Genomic DNA, 23,922 nt, shown 5'->3' with positions numbered 1-23,922 from the left:
TTTTAAATTTTAATATTTATAAAATATTTATTGTAATAAGTCTCCCAGGTCCACCTATTAGTATAGTTAATGTTTGGTATTGACCTTTGTTTGTTAACATTTTTATTTGAAATGGTGACATTTTCATATACTGTTGCCAATTTTTTCCTTTTAAGGAAATAATTGTTAAAACCGATAACATCTTTAAGGCTGTCATCACTTCTTTAAGCTATGTGCAAAAGCAAATACATTTTATGCTACTTGTCCGTCCTATGTAAAATTGAAATTAAATTAATTTTATGTTGTATTTGTATCTGGAATTATTTGGAGTTGACTTGTACTGGGAAATAGTATTAATTTTTAGGGGGCTCAGATTTTGCTAATTTATAATTTTATCAAATACACATTCAGTAAATTTTTGATTCTGTAAAATAAGTGTTATCAGAATTTCTTGGATTGTAGATTTTCAAAGTCTGGTTTTCTTTGCTATATTTTCTCATTATCTCATATTTCTTGAGAATATGCTAAACAGAATAGGTAAAGTATTAAGTCTTGCTAGCATTGAATTTTTCAGGCTTTGTTAAACATGAGTTCATCTTTGCAGTAGTACAGGGAGAACAGTATCTGAAGTTAGGGTTGAATTTGTATCCTAGGTCTGTTCTTTGATAAACTACTCAAGTTATTTGGACCCTTCTTGTCAGAAAAAGTGGATAAATTACCTTATTGTATTGTTCTGAAATGAAATGAGTTAACACACAAAGTGGTTTAATATAGGCAGGGCACATTAGATATTACAGGTGAATACTATTGATTTGTTATACACTTGGAACCTAGGTTTTTTTCTTCCATTGAATAATGCTTACCTGGTTTTTAAAGTATAATAAAATTTGTATTTATTTTGTTTTTGAGACAAGGTTTCTCTGTGTAGCCCCGGCTGTCTTGGAACTTGCTTGTAGACCAGGCTGGCTGGCCTAAAACTAAGAAATTAGCATGCCTCTGCCTCTGGAGTGCTAAGATTAAAGGTGTGCGCCACCCCTGCCTGGCCATTTTTTTCCTTTAAGGTTTAATAATTTTTTTAACATTATTTTATGGCATAGATTATGTGATCATCAGATGCTTTAGAGTAGTTGGTAGAAATAAAATGCTTTTGGACTTTTGGAGAAAAACTGTATATTTCAAAATAGGTTTTAGGTGCGTCCAACACCGTAGCCTAAGTTAGGTTTGAATGCAGCGCAACCCAAAATCATGAATTTACTTAAAACATTTTTTGTGTGTTTTTATTTCTGTGTGTGGTATCAGCCCTTCTTCCCTTCCTACCCCCACTCCCTTCTTACAATTCGATTGCAAAGTTTAGGTGACATCATGTTTCTGTGTCAGTAGGTTTGACATGACTGGCCCAGTCCAGATAAAACACAGTACCTAATCTGACTTCCAGGTGTCATTTGCATACCTTCCCAACAGATGTGTCACTAGAGTTGGCTGTTCAGATGTTGGAGGCTGAACTCTAAGTTAAATGGACAAAGTTTATCTTACAGAAGTTTTGCTGTGTTCTAAGTAATGTCGACTCTCAGTTTTTGTGAAACTCTAAAGCTCTATCTATATTTTGGGTGGAGACCACTGTTTTCTATAATACTCTTACCTACTTAATTTGTTATGGTGTAAGAAATGAAAAGAAGCCACTTTATTACTGGTATTTAGAAAATTGTACTTATGCTTATTACAGTTCTGTTGGGGAGGGAATATGTCTCTCAGAGCAGGGATAATTTCCCAATAAGCCCAAGTGTATTGAAGATTAATTTTGGTGTTTTCAGGATACTTGGTATTGAAAACACCCTAAAGTTAGTGCCAGATAAAAGAAATCTTTCATGTGTGACCACTGTATTTTGAAGTGAGTTAAAGAAGGTTTTGTTTGTATTTTCTTTTGTTCTGAGTTTGGACATTTTATTGTTGTGGCATTATTATGTAAGATAGCATGAGTGAAAAGTAAAATAATACATGTGATGGTGGCAAAAGCATTTGCTGTTTATTGTATTTTTTTTGTCTGATTTTTATTCCTTTTTTAATTTTAAGGACCCTAAACTGTTGTCAATGGCATATTCAGCTGTTGGAAAACTCTCCAGGTGAGTAATGTTTTTTCTATCTTTTTAAATTTTTTCTGTGAAAAATACCTGTTGAAAATTGAGAAAAATTTATCTGGCATTAACAATAGATGGAGAATAATTTACTATGATTCTGACAGGAAATGTATTTTATGGCAACAGGCTGTTTAGAAATGTCCTCTTTTTACAAAAGATAGTAGTCATTTAAGTTTGCCTTTGAAAATACATTACCATATTAAATGCAATCTTGAAATTAGGTTTTAAACTGAATTGTGTCAAAAGAGGTTACCATTATGGTTGTATAATGAATTATACTATAGACATTAAGTTAACCTTAAGTGTTCCTGTTGCTTCTTATCACTAAACCTTATAATCTCATCTGATATTACTTATGAGTATGAATGATCCTGTTTTTAAAGATATATGTTTCCCTCTGTTCAAGATGATTTCATCATTCCAATTTTTTCTGGTATCATCTTCTTTCATTTTAAACTGAAGGAAAAAAAAAAGAGATGAAATGTTTTCAGTGGTCCCATTGTGTTGCTTTGGTACCAAACATAGTCTATATGTAGTTGCTCTTCTCTGATGTGAAGAAAAAAAAACTTCAGAGTTCAGAAGAAAGTGACTCTAGATCAGCTTACAAGCACAGGGTTGTTACAAACTATCCCTTTTTATAGTAGCAAGAAGTAGAAAGGCCTCTTATTATGGCAGATTTCCATTCAAATTACAATTTAGTATCTCTTTCCTTCATGTTAAAGTCTGGAATGTTAACAGAGTGCGTGGAATGTTATAGAAGGAATACCCGGAAATATGTGTGCGTGTGCGTGTGTGCGTGCGTGCGTGCGTGCGTGCGTGTGTGTGTGTGTGTGTGTGTGTGTGTGTGTGTTAATGAAGGATTATTTATATAATTGAAAAATAATCACTTTAAAAAGTATTTGGCTCCTGGAGAAAGTAACCTAATGATAGTGACATTGTATTCAGTGTTGTAAAAATTTGAGCTGAGGAATGTTTGTATATAGTTTTCATTTTCTACCCCTTTTCATCTCATAGAAATTTGTGATAATGATGTTCTTACATTCTCTTATAGCCGAATGCCCCATTTATTCACTAAGGATATAGCTCTTGTGCAACAGCTTTTCGAAGCCCTGTGTAAGGTAGGGAAACATACTGTTAAGTTTACACTTCTGCATGGATACTTTCCTGGAAGTCAGCTGGGAGGGAATACCATTTTTACTGTCTTTACAGGAAGAGCCTGAGACTCGACTTGCCATTCAGGAAGCATTATCTATGATGGTTGGAGCGTATAGTACCTTAGAAGGAGCACAGAGAACTTTAATGGAGGCACTTGTAGCTTCATATTTAATAAAGGTAGGCCCCAGCTATGTGAGTGGCAATGGCTAGTACTATATACATTTTGCATTAAATTTTTTAAAGTTTATAAGTATAGATTGTACATATTTAAGGAGTACAATTTTTCAGTATGTGTGTATAATTATATACTATTCAAATCAGGATAAACTAAAAGTCCCTTTTCTGGCTTTTTTTTTTTTTTTTGGGACACCGGAACTTATTTTTTTGTATCTAACTCATTTGGTACCTGTAGACCTACCTTTCTTTATCCATATCTGGTAACCACTGTTCCACTCTCAAATTCTGAGATCACCTTTTTTGGAAAAGTGTCTTAGAAAGCCTCCATAGGAGTCTAAGAGCTAGGAAGTGAGATTGTGTGGCGTTGTCTTTCTGTGCCTGCTTCACTTGCCTTCTCGTCCCATCCATGTTGCTGCATATGACAACATTACTTTTTAAATGATTATTTTATAATTCTGAGGATTGAACCCAGGGTCTTACTCAGGCACATATTCTTCTACTGATCCATACCTTTATTGCCATATTGTATAGTTTTTAGAAGGAAATTTGAATTTCTTTTCTCTGTAAAACTTTGATTATTAAGGGGTATATTTACTGGTTTACATTTATGACTTATGATCAATTTTAATTCTTTATGTTGGAAATGTGGTTTTGGGTTGAACTATGCACACTGATGCTTATATTTAAGCTTCTGTGTAGGACACCTATTCTTAATGCTTCATCTTCTAAGCTGGAAGTGCTTGTTTTTATAGCTCCTAGCTGACCATTGCAGTCCATTGGAGTAGAGTTCTATGGTTATCACTGTTAGACAAATGCTGAAAGAAAGACAAGCCATGTTTGTCAAAGTGAGTCTGTAGGAAGAAAGCCAGTCCATCATACATGGTCTTCCTTCACCTTTTGCTTTTCATAGGAATATCTGTAGGAGAATTTAGAATATCTACAGGCATATATATAATCTACAAGCACATGTATATATATATATGCATATATATAAAACATGTAATAAATAATAAAACATTGAATATTTGCCTTAATTAGTTCTTTGTCCTCCATTTCTAGAAATAGAGGAGTTTGGGAAAGGTAATTATGCAAAAATACTGGTGAGATTAACAAATGTGTTTTTCTTAAATTAGGCTGACATGATATAGTCATGTGATGGAATTCTTAGAGGTTCACAAAAGCATCTGGTGTCTATTGAAATATGAAGAGCAAATTGTACCATTATATACATTTAGATTCCTGATTTCAAATGCTCCTGGGGTCTTTTTTATGTGATTAATGATCTTATAAGGAATGACTTAGACCTATCTGGAAGTTCATTAGAATAGTACACTTGAAATTTTTCTAGATAACCTTATGAGCAAAAGTGATGGATGTGGAATGCCTTGTAGATACTGATTCTCCTCACATAAATGAAAACATGTAGCAGTATTACCAAGCCAAAGATAATTTATTTTGTTTTCATAGACTACTTTTAATGCAACCAAACCTTAGGTTAAATTACATAATTTAAACTAGCCTTTAATATTCTTTTTGTAGCTCAGGGAATGTAAATAGCATGAATTCCAGAAGAATAAGGCATATATTTCTTATTTTCTCACATATTTCACTTAGGTTTGTGACTAGAGGAATATATTGGGGGAAGGTACATAAAAGTAAATCTTCAGCATCGGTAAATTCTCAAACTGGTCAATTTCATAAGTTATTAATCTAAATTAAGGGAGTATAGTTGCATAGTTGAGTTTCTGCTCTCAAGTCATTATTAACTTCAGAACAAACTTGAGAAAGATGTATTTTTGTTGCAAAAGTATAGTAAGTAAGGTCAGATTCTATTTCTTGCAAAACATCTGAATTTCACTTGTGTGACTAAGGGTTTAAAAGTTGGGGAGGCTAGCCGGGCGGTGGTGGCGCACGCCTTTAATCCCAGCACTCGGGAGGCAGAGCCAGGCGGATCTCTGTGAGTTCGAGGCCAGCCTGGGCTACCAAGTGAGTTCCAGGAAAGGCGCAAAGCTACACAGAGAAACCCTGTCTCGAAAAACCAAAAAAGAAAAAAATAATAATAATAAAAGTTGGGGAGGCAAAGATAGTGATGAAAACCTCAGGATGACCTTGGCTTCAAGTTTGGACTAGAAATGTGTATGTACTGAGAAATTCTTTCTAGCTCGGATCTTTGTGCATCTTTGATCTATTTGCAAGATCCTTTTAGCTCATAAAAGTGCTCATTAAGTAATGTCAAAGACTTCTGAGCAGCATGATTGGAGATCTTAAATAGGGCTACTGGTCTAGTTGAGTGGTAGAGCTTGTGCATAGTGTGTGAGGCCCTGAGTTCTATCTCCAGCATTCGTTGTCCTCCCAAAAGAGAGCTATTGAACGTGTCTTGATTTTTATTGGTTTAGGCATGTGTTTATTGATATGTCATATTTGAATTGTGTAAAACTAGGTTGACTTAGGACTGGATTGAGATGCTGATAATTGAATTCTTTTTTTGGGGGGGGGGTGTGGATGTCTGTTTTTGTGTGTGTGTGTTCAATAGCCTGAAGTTCAAGTTCGGCAAGTTGCGGTGAAATTTGCCAGCACGGTGTTTCCCTCAGATCATATACCTTCCAGATACTTGCTCCTACTAGCCGCAGGAGACCCGTAAGTTTAAAAAGATGTCAATTTGAATTTCAATTAATTAAGTATATTTTAAAATTACTAAAATTTATGTTAGTTGCAAAGTTGGCTTATGAAATTTAGAAGTAATTTATTAAGAGTTAAAAGTGTATCCTTTCAGGTGACCTATAGTCATATAACTATATATTTATATATTGAATTAGCATGTATATCTATAATATATGACAAATAGATAATATAGATAGAAAAATTCTTATGAAATAGTCAAATGTAAATAAAGTAAACCTCATAATTGTATAAATAATATACTTAGATATATAATTATATAGAGAGGTCTTATATAGGAGAAAAGAAAAAAAATTAATGTCTTTGATTGCTCAATATACATATTGTAATATTACATTTTGTTGATGGAATATCATTTTGTATCTAATGTTAAGATTTTAAAGTGAAGTTTGCATATATATACACTAGTGAATTACATTACTGCAATTCTAAAGTGTATTTTTAATGTGACTAATGTGCTACCTAATACACTAATGGGGCACCTTTTTTTCATCATTTAAATATTTCTAAAATTGAAAAATGATCTTAAGCCATTATGTAAATATAGTAAAATATATGTGTGCATATTATAACAAATTTAGCAAACTTATTATCTCTTTCATAGTCATTGACAACTTAACATGTGTGAAGTACTCTAATATCTGCCATAATATATGATTTTTGTATTAATCACTTCTTAAGATTATTATGTTTTAAAATTTTATTTATCGTGGAGCTCTAAATAAAATTAAGCTTCCTTTTATCATTTGAATATCCTTTCCATAAACTTGGTGGTCTGTTTAAGAAAAAATATGGGAAGTTAGTTGATAACTGTTTGATATCTCCCTTCAGTATGAATTGTATATTTTGCTATGATATTTTAACTAAGTTTGCTGGCTTTCGATTTCTGATCTTGATTTTCTTCTTATTCATTTGCATTTCAATTTGGCTCCAGTGGTTTTGGATTGTTAATCTTGTTTTTGTTGACCTGTTTTTTCCCCCTACCTTAAGTTTTTTAACTACATGCCACATATCCTAGTATCTGTGAACTAAGGTAGCAATCAATTGATGTTAGAACAAGATTTCAATCCAGGAACTTAGTATTTTTATTTACACCACAAAACCCAACACACGACTAATTCAGTATTTCCCGTTTTTTAGTTTATAAAAATGGTTCTGTTCAAGTGAGAAATCCTCTGGCAGTTCAAGGCTTTGCTGGCTTGTTCCTTCCTGTCACTCTATAAGGTGCTCTTAGGAATTCAGGACCAGGTCAGAGGCAGTGGAGGAATTCTGAGAAGACTTTTGGGATATAGAAGCAGAGCTGGGAGGTCATTTTCAGGTGTTCTGAATCTGTATAGAGTAGGTTTTATAGTTGTATGTATTAATGCCATTCATTTACCAGTTTTTGTAGAATTGTAGACAAACTACCAAGAAGTGTCAGAATTGAGGTGGGTATATAGAACACAGGACACTACTGAGTTTTAATGTGTGTTGTAGTTATTTGTGTTTTAGTTTTAATAAGAATAAAGCATACAAATAGATATTTACATAATGAATCGCAGTAACTAATCTGTTTTGTTTATTCCTCGGGAGTAAAAGTTAAAGATGTAAGCCAAGTCTCCTGATTTCATTAAATCACCAAGAGGTTGTCTTTTTTTTTTTTTTTTACTTTGTATTTATTTATTGCTTATCTAGCCAAAAATGTACCCAGGACATTTTGTCAGAACTCTAGCTGTCAAATAAAATTTCTGTTTCCATTCTTCTTCAAGTGATGACTGTCCAGTTGGCAAAGTTTATTTTTAATTCTTATTTGTCTTTCTAAAAGACGAGAAGAAGTCCATGGCGAAGCACAACGTGTATTACGATGTCTTCCTGGTAGAAACAAAAAGGAAAGCACTTCTAAGCAGATGCCATCTTTTCCAGAAATGGTATATTACATTCAAGAAAAGGTAGGTTAGTATAGGTAAAACATATGATAGTTGATGGAAATAAAAATGAACATTTTAAAAGTAAAAATGCAATAATTAAATATTAAATGGTATCATAGTATTTACAGTAAGAGGGAGCTACAAAGAAAGGAGAGAGAAAAATTCCTACATACAATTGATTTGTTTAGCTTAAATATGAATGATTTATAATTCTTTTAATGCTTGTCAGCATTTGAGTATGTTCAAAAAATTTTCCTTTGGGATGACATAGTTAAAAACATATCTTTAAAAAGATTGAGTTTTCTTGTTTTGCTAGTTCTAGTCCCTCCTTAAGGGCACCAGTTGTCATCAATGTAACTGCTTTAGAGCAGTTGGGGTTTTTCCACTATTATTATTGCATATTCTTTTGCAGATCTCTGCAGTGTTTCTGCAGCTCAGTCAGCACTGGCAGTAGTAATGCTCAGCACTGACACTCCCACTTTTTACATTGGTGTTGTTTTCATTATGTTAGAGGCTATCATTTTGAGTGTGAGGAACATAGGCAGCAGAACAATGTTTAGAAAAGACATATGTAGGTAGCTGTTTTTTGTTTTGTTTAGAAGAAAAGAAAAGATGTTTTGTTTAGAAAAGACAAATGCATGAGATGGAGAGGTAGCTAAGTGGTTAGGAGCATATATTGCTCTTGTAGTTGACCTGAATTTGATTCCTAGGACCTGTGTACAACTGTCTGTGGTTACAGCTCCAGGGGATCCAATGCATCTGTCCTCTGTGGGGTCCTGCACTCCTGTACATACACCCACACCCAGATACGATGTATTCACATAATTTAAAATGATACAAATAAATCTGTAGGGCTGTTGAGGCTTAGCAGTTAAGAGCATTTGCTCTCTTGCAGCTGACCAGGGTTTGGTTCCCAGCGTCCACATGATGCCTCACAGTCGTTGTAACTACAGTTCCAGTGGATCTGACACTTTCTTCTGGCCCCCAAGGGTTGTGCATGCAAATGGTACACTTAGATACATTCAGACAAAGCATGCATATTGCATATACATAAATAAAAGTAAGTCAAATGAAAGGGGCTGGAGAGATGGCTCAGGAGTTAAGAGCACTGGCTTTTCTTTAATAGGACCTGGTTTGATTCCTAGAATCCACATGATGGTTCACAACCTTGTGTAGCTCCAGTTCCAGGGGATATGATGTCCTCTTCTGGCCTCTACAGACACTGCATGAATATGATATACAGACACACATTCAGGCAAACACCCATATACATACAGTAAAATAACCTAAAAAAATCCCAAAACTCAAAAACCTGGAAGACAAATACAAATCAACAATAGCAATAAAGCTAGAAGTACAGTTATTTTCAGCTTAATAAGAGAACAATTTATTTCCAAAAATTTAATTTGTTTTGTGCTTATTTTTGTTAGGCTTCCCATCGAATGAAAACTCCAGTCAAATACATGACTGGAACTACTGTCCTTCCATTTAACCCAGCAGCATTTGGAGAGGTAGGACTTTTGTGTCTTTCTGTAATGGCTATGAAAACTAACATCATGCTAAGCTGTGTGTGAGCCTTTGCTTTATAGTAAACTCGTATTATGGATCATTGTTCTTTTAGGGTGTTTGTTTTGAAAAACAAGGCTTAATATTTGGTAATTTGTTTTGTTTTAATTCGTAGTTAACTCACTGAGGTTCCCTATTCACCCCCAACCCCTGTACCTGAATCAAACCTGGGGCCTTAGAAATGGCAGACAAGTACTGCTGAGTCACACCTCCAGATTCCCAGTCCCTAGGAACAGTCTCTATGATAGAACAAGGTGCTCTTCATTGGTTCTTGCTGGGCTTTAGTAGCAAGTTAGACTTGACTTTAAAGCCACATACTGTTGAAATTCCTAGGGGTTGTAAGTTAGAAGGCAAGAGAAGATTTATCACGTTTATTGAGAGGATTAATTTATCACATCTAAAGTAGATTTTATGTTTTAAATTACTGATTTGCACCAATTAAATTACTAATAATCTTCTTAGAGTAAGAAGATGGCTGGGCAGTGGTGGTGTATGCCTATAATCCCAGCACTCGGGAGGCCGAGCCAGGCGGATCTCTGTGAGTTCGAGGCCAGCCTGGATTACAGAGCAAGTTCCAGGAAAGGCGCAAAGCTACACAGAGAAACCCTGTCTTGAACCCCCCCCCCCAAAAAAAATAAAAAATAAATAAATAAAAATAAAAAAAAAGTAAGATGGCTAGGGGTGTAGCTCCTTGGTAGAATGTATGCTTAGTGTCTGAAGGATACAGCCTCCTTTCAATCCCAGCATGAAGAAGAAAAGATAGTCAAGCCTTTTACTTTCACTAAAAAACCACATCTGGATTAGTGAAATCTTGTTACACCTTTTGTTAAATTATGTTAATTTAGTTAGCATATTGAGTCCTGCTTCCTAGCTTCCATTAAGATTTTGTAATGTTATATGAAGGAGGGTGGGGAAGTGAAAACTGAAAATTGTCACTTTGAGGAAGACGCCTCCACACTTGACTTTTTAGGAAGTTGGTAATTCTCCTCCTTCTGGTTTAGATAGTCCTGTACTTGCGCATGTGCCTGGCTCATAGTGCAGGAGTGGTGCCCACCTCTCAGAGTTTGGCTGATATGCAAGATCATGCTCCAGCCATTGGACGGTACATTCGGACGTTAATGTCAAGCAGCCAGGCGACAGCTTCATCTTCTAATAAGAGTGGAGAGACCAACCCTGTTCAGATCTACATTGGCCTGCTTCAACAGCTATTAGCAGGGGTTGGAGGTAGGAACTTCATCATACTAAGAAAAAGTATTAAAGCAATTAAACCTAATTTTACCTTAATCTTGAGTATTTTCACATCTGACTCCAATGGATAGGTTACAAACCCATGGTCACACAGATGACTCTGGTTAAACTCATTGTGTCTCAAAATGTAATAAAAAGATACTAATTTGGGAAAGGGACTTGTAAGTAGGAAGTGGTTATATGTGTATGTGCAATAATAGGGATGAGAGAGAAATAAATAGAGAGTTGGGGGGTTACACTGATCAGAATATAATATATATAATATGTGAAATTGTCAAAAAGCAAATTCAATAAAAATAGAAAAAAAAGAAAAAGAAAAAATATTAAAAAATTAAATTTTAGACTGCTAAGAGTTTACTGCAAATCTATTCTAACTTTCTTGATTCTGTAACTAAACATTAGCCATTGTTTACTTTCTAAACCTACCTGACTTATCCTTGATATATTTTTCATTTCAGAAACAAGTGTTAATGTAGATACATCTTTGGAAATGCAGATGAAGAGCAGGGCATCCTTTTGATAACTGAATTGAGTTCTATATTTAGAATTTAATTTTTCCACTTTTAGACTAGAATTTGTGTTTAAGCAGTAGCATTACATTTGAGGGAAATTTAGGGATTTTTGTATATTCATTCTTTTTCCCGAAAGTTAAAATGGTTCTGATTCTTATTTAGGTTTGCCAGTCATGTACTGTCTATTGGAAGCTGTGTCAGTGTATCCAGAAAAATTGGCTGCCAAATTTGTAGACAAAACAGAATGGATCAAGGTATGTCCTCCTGACATGTTTATTTCTCTAAGAATTAAGATATTTCAAACTAATTGAAAGGTCTCTTTCTTCCTACCAGTCTTAATGTGCCCTTTACTACTTTTAAGTCATTTAAAAGTTTCCCCACAACCCAGTACTTACTGGAAAACATGCAGCAAGGTCAACATCCCTCATGACCCATCTTGGTGATGCTGAGGGATGAATTCAAGAATCATCAACTAAAAATATTTTTCTGCTTCAAAAAATATTTTATAATAATAGGTGTATACATATTTTTTTTTTGAAAAACACATTTACATTGTATATTTATTTGTCAATAAGACATTTCTTTTCTGTAATGTGTCATGCCTCCTTAAATCTCCCTTTCCTCCTCTTCTCTTGCTTCTGACAGACACACAAAGCATGGTAATAGTTTTATGGGGTGAAACCACCTGTGTTGCTTATGCATATATACATAAAACAATGAATTTAAAATGTTTTCCTGCCAGTTAGTGGTGGCGCACGCCTTTAATCCCAGCACTCGGGAGGCAGAGCCAGGCAGATCTTTGTGAGTTCGAGGCCAGCCTGGTCTACAGACTGAGATCCCGGACAGGCACCAAAACTACATAGAGAAACCCTGTCTCGAAAAACCAAAATAAATAAATAAATAAACAATCAAACAAATAAATAAATAAATAAAATGTTTTCCCTTTACAGTTTTGTGTTTCTTTTACTGGATAGTAGAGCTTGTAGCTAATCTTGTAACTGAGGAAAAAACTCCTATTTATTTTAACAGCTTCATCATTTGCAATTGTTTGGTTAATTCTGGATTCTTATTGCTGACCATTTAGGATTCTTATCTGCTGCAATGAATAATACTATTTAATACTATTTTTCATACAAAGAAATACAATTTTTTCATAGCAAAGAGGATTTATTGTATTTCATGGGAGAGTTATAAGAGTGAGAAGTGTATATTTCATATTTCCCAGATGTGGAAGACAAGTGTCTATAATTTTGATAATGCCTACTCTTCATGTGGGCAGTACTAAGTTATGCTACCAGCTCAAGTGAGAATGTTCTTTCATGATAACACCAAAGATATCAGGTGTAGCAAATAAAAATGCAAGTGAAATTTGAATTTTAAATTAGTCTTTTTAGTAAAAATCTGGTTCATACAGTTATATATATCTGTTGTGCTTTGTAAAGGACTTCTTTTTGGAATCTGTAGTTTGAATTATGGTAAAAATATATAGATTTTATCTTTAAATGTGAAAATAGGAATGTAGTTTGTTAAGAGAGTTTTGTATTTTATCTTTAAATGTGAAAATAGGAATGTAGTTTGTTAAGAGAGTTTTGTATTTTTCTTGAAAAGGTTTGGTCTCATGAAAGTGCTTCTTATTTAAAAAGAGTTTTTATTCTTTATAATTTCTAATTAAAACTGATCTTGTGAGTTTTGATCATATAATAGAAGATAAATGCTTTCTATGATATGAGGAGAAACTAGACTATGAGTTTGATTCTAGGGCCTGTTATGTTGTGACCTATGAAGTAAAAATATGGTTTGACTTCTACTTTTTATGATCTATGTCTTTTCGAGACAGCATTTTTCTTTGTAGCCCTGGTTATCCTAGAACTTGATGTGTAGATCAGGCTGGCCTTGAACTCAGAGTTCCTCCTGCCTCTGCCTCCTCAGTGCTGGGATTAAAGGCATGTACCACCACCACCACCACCACCACCACCACCACCACCACCACCACCACCACCACCAGTTGTTCACTTTATTTGGAAAAAAAAAAATTATGCTGGAGTTTGAAAACAGGGCTTTGCACAAGGTAGGCAGGTGTTTTTCCTCTGAACCACAACTCTAGCTCTTTTATATTTTAAAATAGTTGGGAAAAAAAAAAAAGACATCACTCCATGACATATAGACTGTAGTTCCTATTTTAGTGGAACCCAGCTGTGTCCGTACCTTTTTGTGAACAATGGCAGAATGGAGTAGTCCCAAGAGTGACCAGATAGCTCATAGAGTCTTGATTTTTCACAGAAAAAAAAAATTGCTGATCTCTATTTTAAGTCAGCTATATTTATTTTACCTGTTTTAATGAACATGCAACTAAGATTTTTGTTGTTGCTGTTGGTGTTGTTGAGACAGGGTTTCTCTGTGTTGTGTAACGCCCCTGGCTGTCCTTGAACTTCCTTTGTAGACCAGGCTGGACTTGAACTTACAGAGATTTACCTGCCTCTGCCTCCCAAGTGCTGGGATTAAAGGCACACACTACCACCGTCCAGCTAAGATTTTCATATATAATTTCAGCCCATTATGTTTTTCTTTTTATTTATTTTACATTTTTTTTTTTTTTTTTGGTTTTTCGAGACAGGGTTTCTCTGTGTAGCTTTGCGCCTTTCCTGGGACTCACTTGGTAGCCCAGGCTGGCCTCGAACTCACAGAGATCCGCCTGCCTCTGCCTCCCGAGTGCTGGGATTAAAGGCGTGCGCCACCACCGCCCGGCTTATTTTACATTTTTAATAAAAATATATTACTTCTCTTTCCTCCTTTTAACCCTTCCCATGTCCCTCCCAAACTCTCAAATTGATAGCCTCATTTTCTATTATTGTTTGATATATATGTATGTGCATATATATGTATATATATATATACTTACACACACGTGTGTGTATATACACGTATATACACACATACAAATATATACATACAATCTGATGAGTCCATTTTTGTTGCTTGTGTGTATATGATTTCAGGGGTGACCATTTTGTATTGGATAACCAGTCAGGAAGCTCATCCCTGGAAGAGGCTAATTCTCCCTCAGCAATCACTGATTGTCTGTAGTTCTTTGTCTAGGGGTGGGACCTGGTAAGATTTCCCTCTGCTGTGTTAGCATGTCTATTGATATTGTCATTGTTCTGGTCTTATTTATCCAACCATTTTGAAGAGAGGCAGTCTTGGTAGTCTGGGTCTTCCAACCCCTCAACCTCATTCTGTGATGTTACCTGAGTCATGGAGGCAGGAGCTGTGCTACAAATGTATACAATCAGGCTGGGCTCCCCCACAGTCCATTGATGTTTGCATTGTGTTCAGTTGTAGTTTTCTATAATGGTCTCCATTTGTTATAGAGAGAAGCTTTTTTGATGAGACATGATAGCTATACTTAACCTCTGGGTAGAGAGATAAGATAAAATTCCTTAGTTAGGAATTATCCTGGTCTAGCTAAGTGGTGATAGTAGATTCTCTTCTAAGATCTCACAGGTCCTCACTAGTTGGCTAGGCTTCTAGTGGCAGGCATGATTTCCTTCCTGTTGAATGGGCCTTGAGTCCATTTAGACAGCTGTTGGTTACCACTGATATGTCGAGTGCCATTATTGCACCTTTATGGATATCTTGCCATGCTGGTAGGTGTCACAGCTAAATAGGACTATTGTTTTCCTCCCTTGGCAGCTTGCGTAGTACTTTCTGGTACTGTGGAAGCTAGACTGCAGGAAAGAGGGTGTCGGGTTAGATCCAGTTCAGATTTATTAAGTTTGTTCTTTGATGATTTCATACACGAACATAATACATTCTGATAGTTCTCTCCACCATTCTCTTTTATTATCCTCTTCCATCCTACCATCAGCCTCTTTTCCATATTCATGACTTTTGGATTATTTTTTAATTTTTTGTGACTATGTAGTTTAACCAAGACCATATGTGTGACCTTTGTATTGTAACTGTGGGTTGGAGCCTGGCAGAGTCATTTTGTTTGGAAATAATAGCTTCTTGTATTATATTTTTCGTGGATATCAATAGATTGAATGTTAAATATATCATTTACCTTTATAATTCTAAATGTCGATGTTGTCAACAGGAAGATGGTTATGATCATTTATCTCTTTCTTTTCTGTATTGCTCAGAGTCTGATGAGTAGCAGTAAAGAAGAGATGCGTGAATTGGCGGCTTTGTTTTATTCTGTAGTTGTGTCAACAGTGTCCGGAAATGAATTAAAGTCAATGATAGAACAACTTATAAAGGCTACAAAAGACAATCATGTATGTTATCAACTTATTTTCATTCTTCTTTGTTATTTAAATAAAATAACTTCATATTTTAACAAAAATATAGAAACCTATATCTGAACTTCAGGCACTGTTATTAATCCTGGGGCAAGTTTTCCTTTTTCATACTAACAGATTTACCCAATTTGAGATCTGAGTTATGACAAGAACTTTTTTTTCGAGCCACTTTTCGAGAAAGGATCAATTTCTCCTATGTGCCTGTTAGGCTTTGAAAAAATATAAAATTTTAACAATTTGTTTTTACCCTGTTTGTCTCTCAGTTCTGGAAATAGTTGAGTCTTGCAGGACCATTTTCCTGGAATAGGAAGTTTCCTTACAAGGGTGGACTAACCTGATTTTGTTGGAGCTTTTGAGCCTGGGTCTCACTGTAGCCCAGACTGCTTTCAGACCTGAGAGTCTCCTGCCATAGCATGTGCCACCATACTCCTCAGCTTTGTTCTCATTCTTTTTCAGTAGGTGATAGGGCTCTACACAGTACCTGATTATACTTTTAGTTTTTAGGTATCCGTTTGTAAAGTAAACTTAAACATTCTTAGCCTATATAAGTAAAAATTGAGATAGATGTGTTGATTCAGTCACTTCATTTAGTAGATTTTAGTTCTGTGTCTGAACAGTACTGTTTTAGAAAATGTGCACATTGTGGTAGGCAATTAGGGAATCCCTAGGACTGCCTGGTGTTCAGTTGTTAGCTCTCCCCACCCCTATCTCTGCTACCTCTTAATCACAATACCTACAACAAAAAAGCAGACTTGATTAGTATATCGCCTACCTTTTTATTTGGAGATTTTAGCAGTTAGAAAAAGGGCTGCTCGTTGTATTTTGTTTGCCATATGGAGAAATTATCCTTGAACATTATGATAATGAGCTGTATAGTGCTATAAACAGGAACAAAGTATATAATGGGTTGGAGTGGTGTTCAGTGGTTAAGAGCACTGGCTGCTCCTCCAGAGGACCTGGATTCAATTCCCAACACCCACATGTAGCTCACAACCGTCTGTAACTCCAGTTCCAGGGATCTGACACCCTCTTCTGGTTTTTAGAGACATTGCATGAACATGATGCATAAGCATGCATTGAGGCAGACATTCATATGTGTAAAATAAAAATTAAATAAAAAAGAAAGTATAAGGACTACAGAAGCATATTTAAAGGTCACATGACCCACAGTTGGAGGTTGTATGAAATTCAAGTATCTAAATCTGCACATGAGTAAAGACCCAGCTTAACTTCTCAATGTTCTCTGTTAGAAACTGCTGTTACTTAAGTTTGATTCATTGGCTTCCAGTTGAATCATTTTACTTTCTAGGTTTTATCAGAGACATTATTCTAACAACAGTTACATTAGTATATCTTTTCATGTGTGAGGTAGAAACAGTACTGTTATTAAATTATTATTAAATTCAGAGTCCTGAGGTACAACATGGATCCTTGCTTGCATTGGGATTCACTGTGGGAAGATACTTGGCTAAGAAGAGAATGAGAACAGCAGAGCAGCACGACCTGGAGACAGATGCTGATCTCTTGCCTGAGCAAGAGGAGCTCATTCGGAGTGCTACAGAAACAATAGGTCAGTGTCCATACTGGCTTGGCTGCTGCAGGTTTTGAATTATGTTAAATTTTAATATGGTACTTTAGTTCTTACAACATTGTACTTTAAAGGCACAAGTTTTTCCATAAAATAATCTATTTCTCCATGTTTTTATATGCCAGTGCCAGTTACGTTATAGGGAAAAATGTAACAAGGACACTTAAGACCTATTGTCATGATGTCTTACTATTAGATAAATGTCAACAAGTGGTTAACCAGAAAACATTATAGACCTTGATTTTTCGGTTGCTGCTTTAAAAAAATTAATACACGACTGACTGCTTTAAATCATAGTAATTAGTGTGCTACTCTCAGTTGTGTCTAAATGTGCTTACAGGTTCATTTTTAGACAGTACATCACCTCTCTTGGCAATTGCTGCCTGCACAGCCCTGGGTGAAATTGGCAGAAATGGTCCTCTCCCAATCCCCAGTGAAGGATCTGGATTTACCAAACTGCATCTGGTAGAAAGCTTACTCAATAGAATCCCTTCCAGTAAAGAAACAAATAAGGCAAGACTTTCTTTTTTCTTTTCCTTCTAGACTTCTGTGTTTCTTTTCATAGTTGTATAAACTAAGAAAACCAAGTTATTACGAGTATAGTCATCTGTCTACATCCACCATGCACACTGCAGCTAGAACAAGGTTTTATTAATGTGTCCAAATGATAAAGATGTATTTTGATGAAGTATTTGCTGTTTTAATTTGCTTGTGAGGGAGATGTAGGAACGGTTTTGTGTGTTATCTTTTGTGTTATTCTACTTTAGCTCCTTAAGTTAATTAGGCTTTCAGTAAAATTAAAAATGCAGTGAAGGACCATTTTTGTCAGACAAAGGCTGGATAATAAAATGCTCAGTTTCATGATTTGTATCATTTTAGTGCAGGCTAAGTCTTACTTTCTTAGAGCCAGTTTGGTTTGAAGAAGTATAGGCATTAGGAAGCAGTGTGAATAATCTGATGGAAATAGCAGCTGTAGTTTTTTAAGTTGAGATAATTGTCATAGACTTTAAAACATTCTTTGTAATTAAAGCACCTGATGTTGAAGATTAAGATGATCTAATGAGTAGAAAAACACCAGTTTACTTTAAGTTTTTTTTTTTTTAAATGTAGTTTTGTTTTTGGTTTAGCTGCTATCCTATTAACCAAGACAATCACACCGTTAGTTTTCTTTTTAGCTATCATGAACCAGTTTTTGTTAGTCATTGGTGAATATTGCAAGTTACCCAAGATCTGTGCTATAGGTTTCTCATGTATTAAATGAAGTCGTTGAGAAGATGTGGTGAAATAGGCATGGTTGTCATTTCTGTAGGAGACCGCACAGAAAGAGTCCAGAGAGCTGAGTGACTTGCTCAAGGGCTGCTAGGTAGTACAGGTAATTTTGTGCCTGTAAATCACATTTGCAACCTGAACAGTTTAAATAAGAAGCCTAAAGCTTTCTTTTTTCTTTTTAATTTTTTAGGTATGAATCCTTAATGGGCTTAGTTTTCTGTTTTTAATGTCTTATAATACTGTAGAATGGGGCGTAATCATGTAGACACCGGTGTATTAGCAGATTGATTGCCTCTTCCTGTCATCTCATCTTGGAAATACTGTTTAGAGATAAAGCTGTTATTTAATTTGTTTAAAATTTAAAAAAGAATCTGTGTTCTTCCAGATGAAAGAACGCGCAATCCAAACATTGGGCTATTTTCCAGTTGGGGATGGGGGTTTTCCCCACCAGAAACTCCTTTTGCGAGGTCTGATGGATTCTGTGGAGGTATTTATATTGTTACTCAAATAAAAAACATTTTTTAGTTGTTTTGCTTACTCTTGAGATTTTTAAATTTTGTTTCATTGGGGATTTGTTAATTTCTTTTATGTGTATGAGTGTTGTGTCTTTTTGTGTCCCTCATGTAGTGCCCACAGAGACCAAAAGAGGGCATTGGGTCCCCTGAAACTGTATTTACAGGTAGTCATTAGTCACCGTGTAGGTGCTGGGAATTGAACCTGGGCTCTCTGAAAGAATAGTCAGTATTCTAAAGCACTGAACCATCTCTCTAGCTCCTACTCTGAGATTTTTAAAAAGTTAAACATTTGTTTCTTTCTCAAGTATTTTGAATGTGCTAGCTTTAGGCTTATTACTGTGTTAGAAATAGCTCTATGAATGGAATGTCTGGGAAAGACTAATTATTTTTGAGTGGAACATGGTATAGTAGAAATAGAAGAAACCAATTAGCCCTCTTTGGAACGTTGGGTCTGGTATTCTTGTTACTCTTGAGTTACTGATGCCAAGTGTGCTGGGAAAGACCTATAGTTAGTGAATACTAGCAAATTGTGGTAAGTGTCTTAGCATGACCTAATCTTGCCTCTGCCTGCCTCACATTTGTATACCGGCCTCTTTGCTCTGAGCTTCTGAAAATCTCATGTTTCCTTTTCAGATTTTTGCTGTGCTTCTTGAAAACCTTTTTGATATTTTAACTAGATGAGATTCTTTAGTTAAAATAACTTGGAACCCTTTTCTTACAGCGTTTATCACATCTTCTCACTATTCTCTCTCCTGAAGGCAGGGTCTGCTTTGTTCATCATTACACAAGTCTACCAGTGTAATCGCAAAGGTAGATTCTCATAAATATTGGTAGAAATAAGTGAATAGGAAGATATTTGCGTAGAAGGTGGGAGAATCCTAAAGGAGGGTGTGATTGTGTCAGAGGATTCTGGTATAATCTGCTTGGATGGGAAGTTTCTGCTGAGCCTTGATTGTGGGAGGAAGGAAACAGACTTTAGTTGAGGCTAAAAGATGTGAGGATTGAGATAACTGAGTAAGGAACTGGAATTGAAATTCAAGCCTAGATTCTTTTGTTTCCTCTCTGTGGGAAAGTGCATCCAGGGACTAAGCATCCACTCTATCACTGAGCTGCATCCCCATTCCCATATAATGTTTTCAAAGTGAATTGTACTCATGTTGGTATCATCAGATGCCAGTTGTCTTAGTTACTTTTCAATTGCTGTGACAAAACACCACAACCAAGGCAACTTATAGAAGAAAGAGTTTATTTGGGGCTTTTAGTTCAGAGGGTGAGTCATGACCATCATTAGCAGGCAGGCAGACACATGGCACTAGAGCAGTAGCTGAGAGCTCATATCCAGATCCACAAGTATGAGTTAGAGAAAGCTAACTTGGAATGGCCTAGTCCCAGAGCCCACCCCAGTGACACACCTTTCAATCCTCCCCAAACAGTTCCACCAACTGGGGACCAAACATTCAAATACATGAGTCTATGGGAGTCGTTCTCATTCAGACTACCACACCAGTTTCATTGTACCTCTTGGAAAGAAGCTTATGTCTGCTTTTTCATCTTTTTCTTTGTAATGTCAGTTCTGGTTGTGTAAGTAAATGAGAGCTTGTCGGAGTTTTAACATTTTGATGTCATTGTTTTAAAGGTTTAGAAACACAAAAATACCAAAAATTCAAAAACATGGAAGCAGTATGGAAAGATTAAAGGATAGGGATGAGTGAAAAACTGAATCTGTTCATAGTTAACTAAAATAAAGCCCAAATGTGTTTTTTGGTTTATTTTAACCTTTTTGTTTTTGTGGTGCTAGGATGAAACCTATGGTTTTACACATGCTAGACAAGCACTCTACTAGTGAATACCTGGCCAGCCCTACTTTAAGGTTCATTATGGAAATTCAAACCTGTACAAAAGTAAAGTAACCATATAGGGATTCCCCACAAACTTGTTTTATTTAATTATTACATCTCTTTATTTCTTTGCTACATAGTAAGCCTAGATACCTTATTATTCCAAAATTAGCTATAGGATTTTGATTTTTTTATGCCAATTATAGTGTCAACAATAGGAAACATGTAATTAACAGGTAAACAAATCAACGATTAAATTCCTAATAAGGATCCTCTCTTCTCTGATTTAAAGGTCCCCAGAGAAACTTTTGACCAGGGATACTGTAGAGCTGACACCCTCAGCCCTGTTCGTCTAGATTAGGAACCCCATGGTGTGAGCACTTGATGCTTCACAAAGACCAGACACTAAATTAAAAATAACAGTGCAAAACTTGTGTAGTCATTGTGCTTAAGTCCCTCCTATGCTTTCCATTCTGCATTGCATCTTTCTTTCTCTAATACTTAAATGTTTCACAGTAAACAGAAAAATGCCAGAGGGCGCTAAGGCAGGTCCACTTCCATGTTGGGACAGTGATTCCTGCTTGTAAAACAGCATCAAAATTTCTGAATTAAGATGTAAATATTTGAGTATGTAGCTACATAGAGTTTTGTTTGCCCTTTGAAGTTTTAAGAATAATGTAGAGAACTCTTGTATACCCTTTGATCTAGATTTACCAAGTGTTAACATTTTATATTTGCCTAATCATTCTCTACTTTTTTCAGGACTTTTTGTGCGTAGCTTGCAGATATCATAGAAGAGTGTGAAGAGTTTTTATAAAAATATAGTGGCCACTATTCATTGTACAGTTACTATAGTCAGGCACACTAACTAGCAAAAGCGTTGTCTAAATTAACATCATTTAATCCTTATGGCCCGTTGAGGTGAATGATGATACTGTGTTCATTTAACCAGTGAAGTTGTTGAGGCCCAGAAAAATTTAGATAAGGATATGTAGCTGATAAGAAACAGAGCTAGAATTTGCATTGAGGTCTCTGTGGCTTCACCTTTGAACCACTCTAGCTCCCCCCCCCCCCCAGTAAGCATATCATGTTTCCAAAGACTAAAAACCACTGCATACTGATTCTGTGCTGAGGGTGAAGAAGCATCTGTGCTCATGGGTGTGAGAAATGATCTTCAAATCCTTCTTAGTTCTCCAGTCCTTCACTCCAACCACTTTTGAATCACTGGATTAGCTTAAATGACAAAAAAAGAGTGAAAATAAAGCCTGCTGAGAAGTAAGGTGTAAAACAGCTCTTTTATAGAAATGGATATTTTTTGGGGCGGGGGGTAATGCTCTCATATTCACGGATTTCATTTTGCTTCGTTGTAGGCCAAGCAGATTGAACTTCAGTTCACTATTGGTGAAGCGATCACCAGTGCTGCAATAGGAACTAACTCTGTGGCTGCCCGAGATGCCTGGCTGGTGACTGAGGAAGAGTATACACCTCCTGCTGGTATCAAATACTTACCTAATTGATTTATAGTTGCTGAGTGCCTTTCTTCTGTTCTCTGTCAGATTCGAGACAAAAATAATTTTTTCCCCAAATATTGATACATGCCTTCTAATTTGGTCTGTCAAGGAGAATGATTGATTAAATAAGATTGAACAAGCTGAGTGATAGTGGTGCATGCCTTAAATCCCAGCACTTGGGAGACAGATGCAGGTAGATCTCTGTGAGTTTGAGGCCAGCTTGGTTTACAGAGCTAGTTCTAGGACAGCTAAAGCTGTCTTAAACCAAAAAAAGGGGGGCGGGGGGAGGATTGAACATAGCTGGGCATGGTGGTGCCAGCATTCAGGAGGCAGAGGCAGGAGAATCTCTGAGTTCAGTGGCCAGACTCGTCCACATACTGAGTTCCAGGCCAGCCAGAGCTACATAGTGAGATCCTGCCATCATCCCCGCCCACACCCCCCCCCCCAAAAAAAAGATTGAGTATAAAATGAGACCTTTCCCAGCCTCTTATATCTAATTCATTACTACATAGTGGAGTTCCACTGTCCCCTGCTAGTACTGGAAGTGTGCTAGAATTTAGTGACTACATAATTGAGAAGAGTGTGTATGTCATTCCTGAGTATATGTTACAGAGAGTAAGATTTCAAACTAAGATGATGTATGCCTATAATCCCAGCACTTGGGAGGCTGAGGCAGGAGGATTGCAAGTTGAAGGACATATGGGCTATATAGTGAGACTTTGTCTCAAAAATAAAAACAAAAACAAAAAACAAAAAACCAACAAAAATAAAGTCAAGGTCTAGCAAGACCACTCAGCAATTAAAGGTGCTTGCTGCCAAGCCTGAAGGCCTGGGTTCTGTCACTGGACCCACATGGTGTAGAACCAACTCTAGCAAAGCTGACCTCTCAACTTCCACATTTGTACTGTGGCATGAGCTTTCTTGCATGTGTTCACATGTATACACACAAAAAGAATAAGCTTAGTTTTAAAATAAAAGAAAAATGCAACAAAGTAAAACAAAAAATCTAAAATACAAACTCAGATATCTCCTTGGGTTGATTTGAAATTAGAATTGAAAGTATATTTTAGTATTCAACCAGGATTTTTTTTAATCTTTGAGGCTAAAAGAAAAATCATAACATGCTTATATTTTATCTTCTTAGTTGGAAAAATTAAATAAGAATGTTTTCATGGTAACAGTGCCATTATAAATTGTATTCCATAAGGAATATAGTTATTGCACTTAGTGTTGTAGTTAACATTTATCACTGTGTATCATCTTCACCTATTAATTTGTTATCTATCATAGAGAGACTTAAAAGAAATAGGAAAACCATTTTTCTTGCAGTGTAAGTATGATGACTTGGTTGATGGAGGCTTTTGTTTGAGCACAGGTGAGGTGAAACAAGTCTCATTTGTATAGTGGAAGGGGAAGGGCCATTCCTCGAGCCACAGTGCTGTTGGGACTGGGAAACCCTGAAGTAATGAGGAAAAGAGACAGCTGTGTTTTAGCTGAAGGACAAAATGAAGTGCAAAGATATTGCTTGGTTTGTTTTTAGAT

At 35.9% G+C, this 23,922-nt stretch overlaps 1 protein-coding gene across 8 annotated transcripts in view; it reads left to right on the top strand.

Annotated features, from left to right (window-relative positions):
* Ecpas (Ecm29 proteasome adaptor and scaffold) overlaps nt 1-23,922 on the top strand; it is a 133,492-nt gene that overhangs the window by 66,013 nt on the left and 43,557 nt on the right. For all 8 annotated transcript variants that reach the window (XM_076564279.1, XM_076564276.1, XM_076564280.1 and 5 more), the window contains 13 exons: nt 2,050-2,099; nt 3,166-3,232; nt 3,324-3,446; nt 5,980-6,083; nt 7,930-8,053; nt 9,463-9,543; nt 10,600-10,822; nt 11,521-11,612; nt 15,501-15,635; nt 17,067-17,229; nt 17,588-17,760; nt 18,902-19,003; nt 22,240-22,363. In XM_076564279.1, the coding sequence (XP_076420394.1) occupies nt 2,050-2,099; nt 3,166-3,232; nt 3,324-3,446; nt 5,980-6,083; nt 7,930-8,053; nt 9,463-9,543; nt 10,600-10,822; nt 11,521-11,612; nt 15,501-15,635; nt 17,067-17,229; nt 17,588-17,760; nt 18,902-19,003; nt 22,240-22,363 (1,561 nt within the window). The remainder of the gene's footprint in view (nt 1-2,049; nt 2,100-3,165; nt 3,233-3,323; nt 3,447-5,979; nt 6,084-7,929; nt 8,054-9,462; nt 9,544-10,599; nt 10,823-11,520; nt 11,613-15,500; nt 15,636-17,066; nt 17,230-17,587; nt 17,761-18,901; nt 19,004-22,239; nt 22,364-23,922) is intronic.

The sequence above is a fragment of the Peromyscus maniculatus genome, chromosome 2 (genome assembly GCF_049852395.1).
Source record: "Peromyscus maniculatus bairdii isolate BWxNUB_F1_BW_parent chromosome 2, HU_Pman_BW_mat_3.1, whole genome shotgun sequence".
Lineage (NCBI taxonomy): Eukaryota > Metazoa > Chordata > Mammalia > Rodentia > Cricetidae > Peromyscus > Peromyscus maniculatus.
Note: the sequence above shows the minus strand (reverse complement) of the source record. Positions and strands in the feature narration are given on the sequence as shown.